General features: G+C 35.6%; 1 protein-coding gene across 2 annotated transcripts in view; it reads left to right on the top strand.

Moving 5' to 3' along the window:
• The first annotated feature begins 1,944 nt into the window (after positions 1-1,944).
• The window catches only part of LOC107727280 (protein YIPF5), a 7,632-nt gene continuing 3,095 nt past the window's right edge, over positions 1,945-6,481 (top strand). Inside the window, exons 1-3 of one of the 2 annotated variants that reach the window (XM_016537107.1) lie at positions 1,945-2,035; positions 3,603-3,722; positions 4,219-4,394. In XM_016537107.1, the coding sequence (XP_016392593.1) occupies positions 3,613-3,722; positions 4,219-4,394 (286 nt within the window). In that variant the 5' untranslated portion in view covers positions 1,945-2,035; positions 3,603-3,612. Of the gene's footprint in view, positions 2,036-2,067; positions 2,105-3,602; positions 3,723-4,218; positions 4,395-6,481 lie in introns of those variants that run through there. The other variant, XM_016537106.1, reaches the window with a different exon arrangement.

Below are 6,481 nucleotides of genomic sequence, written 5' to 3'. Positions count from 1 at the left end.
AGAGGAAATGCATTACAAGTAACGCAAGTTACGTAATCAGATTACATTTTTTAAGTAACTAGTAAAGTAACGCATTACTTTTTTAATTTACAAGAAAGTATCTGAGTTACTGTTTCGAATAAGTTACTTTCTTTTCCCATTTATTGACTGACAGCCCATGTTGAGAGAAATTGAGAGTAAGTGCAGTAAATATGAACATGCATTTACTCATCTCACTTGCACAAAAACAGATTCAGTATTCCTCAAAATGAATAAAAACAGTGAAATGCAAACTCAGAATCCTGCAATAATGTTAAATAACACAAATATCCTTTATGTATTTAATCCGATTTTATTAACCAATGTCTTTGCTGCTGACCTTCGATGATCCAATTCAACCATACTAATAAGCAAAAATGACTTTAGATAAACATAACATTTGGATTTTCTTTTTTTTTATGAATGTCAAACTTTCTTCTCCTGTGTCCTATTATTCATGCAATCCATAATGACAGCTGAAAGGTTTGTTGCTCTACTGTACAGATGTGAATGCATATTTCCTTCAGCCTGAGGCTTATTCATTTCACTTTTGATGTGAAAGGGCTTTTACATTTGCCAAAATAGATTTTTTTTATATTAAATACAAAAAATCAAGCCCAGCCCAGATGGGAAAAAGTAATGCAAAAGGAACATAATATATTATTTTCCATAAAAAGTAACTATGTAACATAATTTGTTACTTTTTTAGGGAGTAACACAATATTGTAATGCTTTACTTATGGTGCGTTCAAGTCATGTCGGATAGATCGTATTTACGAGTTGAACGCACATGAACACCACCACAAAGTCGTTATTACGAGTGGGAAACTCGAAATTTTCTTTAAGCCCCGAGTTTCCGAGTCGGGGGCGTGTCAATGAGAAACATGGCGGAATCGATGGATGCAACGTCTGTAGTTGACGGTAAATTTTTGTTTAAATTGATAGTTTAGTTGTCCTATAAACTTAAATTGGTCATGTTCTTGTTACGTAGCTAGTTAATGAAATCCAAGTAAAAAACTATAATTTTTGTACCTATAGGTGAAAAATCTTTTGATTTGCCATGTTGCATGTTTTAAAAATATTAAAAACGCAAAACACACCTGATGCGAATTCTTTGCTCTTCCTTTTCTATAAGCAGAGTTAACAGACCCTGTTGTATTTTCTTGTAATTTATTAAAAGAAGGTACACCGCCATCTTGTGCCGACTAAACTGACTTGAACGCACCTGACATCGTAATTACGACTTGTCAACTCGTAAGTACAAACGTCCCAGGAGTACTTGAACGCAGCATTATACCAATATATTTGCTTACAACTCTATTGGACTGTTTTCGCTTGCAAACTGTGTTTGATTTCTCTCCTGATTCAGACAAGATTCACTAGAGAAAGCAATATTATGGATAGATTTTTGACAAATGTTCATTTTTGAGTGAACTATTCCTTTAATAGTTCAATAAATAATAAGTTATATAACTTACATTGTAGACACAACGTTGGCAGTTAATTCGTCTGCCTTTGCTCAACCAATAAAAAATATTTCAGCCACAACAGAATCAATGCAAGACACAATAGTGCTATTTTGTTCCTGAATGATTCAGTGTTATTGAACAAATCCTTTGAGTGAATGATTCGATGACAGCCACTTGTTGCCATCTGGAAACACAACATGTGTGTGTGTGTGTGTGTGTGTGAAGATTGACATTCATTCAAATAGAACAGCTTGTCTCCTGATAATAAAATAAACATTTTTTTTTTTTAGATTAGGTTATTTTTCTATTTATTTAGTTTCTTTTTTTAAACAATGACTGAATGACTGACATTTGACTTGTCTGGTCTTGTTCTTTTATTGTTTATAAATGCCTGTGTGCGCAGTGAGCGCATCCTCCCGTAGAGGGCGCACGTCAGTTTTCCGCAGCCCAATCGAGCCCAGTGACGTCATCGCCCCATGACCCGGAAATTCTGCTGCTATTTCTTGACACGTAGTTAGCGGCGTTGGCGGAGGCTCGGGCGATTAACGGTGTGAGTACAACTCCAGAATCTTCCTCACTAGATATTCATATTTGAGTTGTGTTGCATATTTGAAGATGTGTGTCTGGCAGTGCCTGAATGGTGCTGACAGTGACTGAGTGCGTCGTTGCAGCGCTTTAGTGGAGCTGTGCTAACTCAACCCAAACAAAACAAACATTCGTGCTGAAACCACTGCAAATATGTGTGATTTCTACAAATATGGCAAATATAGAATTAGTGCGGCATTGCTTTTAACTAACATACAACCTTATCTGTAATATATAGTGTTCCTCTGACAAAAAAAAAAAAAAAAAAACTACCGTGGTTCATTTTCGTTTTAAACATAAATCATGTTTTTTGGATATGTGCTGTGAGAATACCAATGGTACATTTTTGTATCTGTTTGGAGTCACTGATCATTTGTGTTTGATTCTTTAATATCATATCATCGTCAGTTCTTATTAATGAATGCTTGCTTTAATCCTTAATTGTTACAGTAACATTCGAATGTGTGATTTTAAATCAGATCTAAAACATACACTGCTGTTCAAAAGTTTGGGGGAGCAGTAAGATTTGTATTACTTTTTAAAGAAGTCTCTTTTGCTCATCAATGCTGCATTTATTTGATCAGAAATACAGAAAAAAACTGTAATATTATTACAATTTAAAATAACAGTTTTCTATTTTAATATACTTTAAAATATAATTTATTGCTGTGATCAAAGCTGATTTTTCAGCATCATTACTCCAGTCTTCAGTGTCACATGATCCTTCAGAAATCATCCTAATATGCTGAATTATTAGCAATGTTGGAAACTTTTTTTGTTTGTTTGGTTTTTTTTTGGAAACTGATACATTTTTCGGGATTCTTTGATGAATAAAAAGCTAAAAAGAACCGCATTTGTTCAAAATAGAAATCTTGTCTAACACTGTAAGTCTTTACTGTTACTAATGATCAATTTACCACATCTTTGATGAATAAAAGTATTAGCCTAATTTGTTCCAAAAACAGAAAGAAAAAAATGCTGAGCCCAAACTTTTGTATGGTAGTGTATATTGTTACAAAATATTTCTATTTTGAATAAATGCTGTTCTTTTTAACTTTTTATTCATCAAAGAATCCCGAAAAAGGTATCACAGGTTCCAAAAAAAAATTAAGCCTAATATTAATGAATAAATTAGCATATTAGAATGATTTCTGGAGGATCATGTGACACTGAAGATTGGAGTAATGGCTGATGAAAATTCAGCTTTGCATCACATAAATAAATTGTTTAAAAAATATATTAAAATAGAAAAGAGTTATTTGAAATTACAGTAATATTTCACAATTTTACTGTTTTTTTTTTCTGTATTTTTTATCAAATAAATGCAACCTTGATGAGCAGAAGAGACTTATTTAAAAAACATAAATTCTTACTGATCCCAAACTTTTGATCACCAGTGTAGTTGGCTTTAACTTAACTAAAATCCACCCCCGAAATAACGGTCTTGGCTTTGATACTATTAGATACCAGTCAGTTTTAATAATATTGAATGTCCATCTCTGACTTATTTTTCTGCTTAATTTCTTCCAGGCTGCTTGCAATGTCAGGGTTTGACAACTTAAACACAGACTTTTACCAGTCTAGTTACAGTGTAGATGATCAGAACCAAGGAGGATATGGCTACAGCAACACCGATGACCCATACAGCAAGTAGGCCTGAGCCTTGCACAAAGTTCTGATGTTATTAATATATAGCACTATTTAACAAGTCAAGTCAATTTTATATGTATAGCGTTTTTCATGGTACACATTGTTTCAGAGCAGTGAGTATACTGTATGTATGTGCATAAAGTTGGATATACGTGTCCATCTTTATATTTAGAGCTGTGAAAAAATAATGTTTACATTTTGTGGCTATATAAACAATCACACAGCTGGGATTGTGTATGCTATGTAGTGTGTATGCAGGTAAAGCTGGATGTAGTATATATATCCAACATTAAATATATTGCTGGCCGATAGTATACAATGCTTTAGAGAGTAATCAGTATATCGTAATGCATGCAAATCAATGTATTCTTATTTCATATTTGCAGTAAATTAACTAACCTTATTTGTATCCTAGCTTCCGTAGTCTCTAGATGTTGAGTGTGAGAATATGTCTGTCACCTTATTATGACTATAAATCTTTTATTGCATCTGATAGACAATACGGACAGTATGACTACTCACAGCCGATGGGCTACTCGGCTCCTCCGGGAATGATGCAGCCCCAGCAGCCTTACACGGGGCAGATCTACCAGCCCACTCCAGCCTTTACGCCAGCCTCCCCACAGTCCATGTACGCTAGCAGCTTTGAGGATGAGCCCCCGTTGCTGGAGGGTAAGAGACCGAGACTAAGCTTAAAGGTGTCAAGTCACCTTTATTTATATAGTGCTTTATACAATACAGATGGTGTCAAAGCAGATTTACAGTGTTAAACAGGAAAATAGTGTTTCGGTAATGCAAACATAATTCAGTTCTGCTGTTGAAGCAGCTCTAAAAAGAGAACAGTAGTAAACAGTAAATTTTTCTGTTCAAGTCAGTTCATTGTTGATTCAGTTCAGTTTAATAATTGTGTAACGTTTTGTGCTTTAAAAACTAAAAGTGTCACCTGGGGCTGTGTTCAGTACAAACCACATTTGTGTCCTTGCATACTGAAGTTAAAAAGTTAGTTCACCCAAAAATCTCTGACCCTCCCATAGACAGCAAGGTAACTACCACGTTCAAGGTCCAGAAAAGTACCAAGATGATCGACAAAGTAGTCCGTGTGACATCAGTGGTTCAACTGTAAAGTTACGAAGCTACGAGAATACTTTTTTGCGCAAAGAAAACAAAAATAACGACTTTATTCCACATTCGTCACTTGTGGACGCGCGTTCATGACGCGAGCGTGTGGCGGCGCTGACCCAGATCCGGCGTGAGGGCTCTCTGACCCTCCCATAGACAGCAAGGTAACTACCACGTTCAAGGTCCAGAAAAGTACCAAGATGATCGACAAAGTAGTCCGTGTGACATCAGTGGTTCAACTGTAAAGTTGTGACGTCATTACGCCGGATCTGGGTCAGTGCCGGCGCCACCACACGCTCACTACTTTGCCGATCATCTTGGTACTTTTCTGGACCTTGAACGTGGTAGTTACCTTGCTGTCTATGGGAGGGTCAGAGAGCCCTCAGATTTCATCCAAAAATATCTTAAATTGTGTTCCGAAGATGAACGAAGGTCTTACGGGTTTGGAACAACACGAGGGTGAGTAATTAATGACAGAATTTTCATTTTTGGGTGAACTAGCCCTTTAAGTAGTCCTTGTGAAACCCACTTGCCCCAGTTCTTCAGAGCTGTGCTTAAAATGGACCAGCAGTCATCAGTAAGAGAGACGCAGAGAAAGCCACTTAACCGATTACTGCTGGTCACTGTTGTCTTCCTGTTCAGAAGTGCATTTATCATGCTTTGTAGTAGTGTTCGACTTCAATTCTGTCCTATTATTCTAATTTTCTCATTTTAGTGGTGCTCGCTAAGGCAAGCATCACTGTTAACCACTATTAACTTTACTCATTATCAAACAAAAAAGAAGCAGTGAAGCAGTTAAAGTGTTATTAAAATGTGAGTTTTGTCTGGCAAATCAAAGTCATGTACATGTAGGGGGAAATGCATAAAACACGAAGTTATATCATCTATTTTATCAGATATGGGACTACATTTGATTCACAAAAATGTAACAATTTCACAAATGAATAGAATGAGTGTCACAAGTATGTGTTAGGTGTTTTTCAAAAAATGAATTCAATTCACAATTAATTAATTTAATGTCATAAACAGCTCTGGCTTGCATTAATTTGTGCATTTTAGTATGCATTTGCAGATCGCTTCTTGTCCATTTGTGAATCACTGCATGCAATTTGTGGATTTTGAAATATCAAGACGTGCACGCAAATCTCAGTTGTAGTTTATTGTAGCTTCACACAGTTCCGTTTTGTTTTAAGGCGGGAACAGACTTCTTGTGCCCATGACAAGAACTGAATTCTATGAGCAATGGAGCTGTTTGTGGGGTTAAAACACAACGTTTTATGTGAATTTTTCCTTTGTATTTCTATCAGAATCAGTAAATCGGGATAAACCAGGATTATACACAGATTTTGATCGTTTACAATTTCTTCTCGCATGTTTGTCACAAAATTGACCATTTACTTATGATCCAGCTACTTATTGAGGCTTTTCGTTCCATCTTGAATAATGTGATGCTGCCATAATGTATCTGTATCCAGTATAGAATTGTTCCCATAACAGAGATGTAAAGCTTAGTTGTAGTTTTTTTTTTTTTTCTGTGCCAATTATTATGGACCCTATATTTCCAAATTAAGCCAAAAATGAAACGGGGTTCCCAAACTTTTTTTTTTTTGTCTGCTGAACCGCATATTTTCTTGAAGTAC

The sequence above is a fragment of the Sinocyclocheilus rhinocerous genome, unplaced genomic scaffold, assembly GCF_001515625.1.
Source record: "Sinocyclocheilus rhinocerous isolate Xijiao unplaced genomic scaffold, SAMN03320098_v1.1 scaffold95, whole genome shotgun sequence".
Lineage (NCBI taxonomy): Eukaryota > Metazoa > Chordata > Actinopteri > Cypriniformes > Cyprinidae > Sinocyclocheilus > Sinocyclocheilus rhinocerous.
This window is presented reverse-complemented; position numbering and strand designations above follow the sequence as displayed.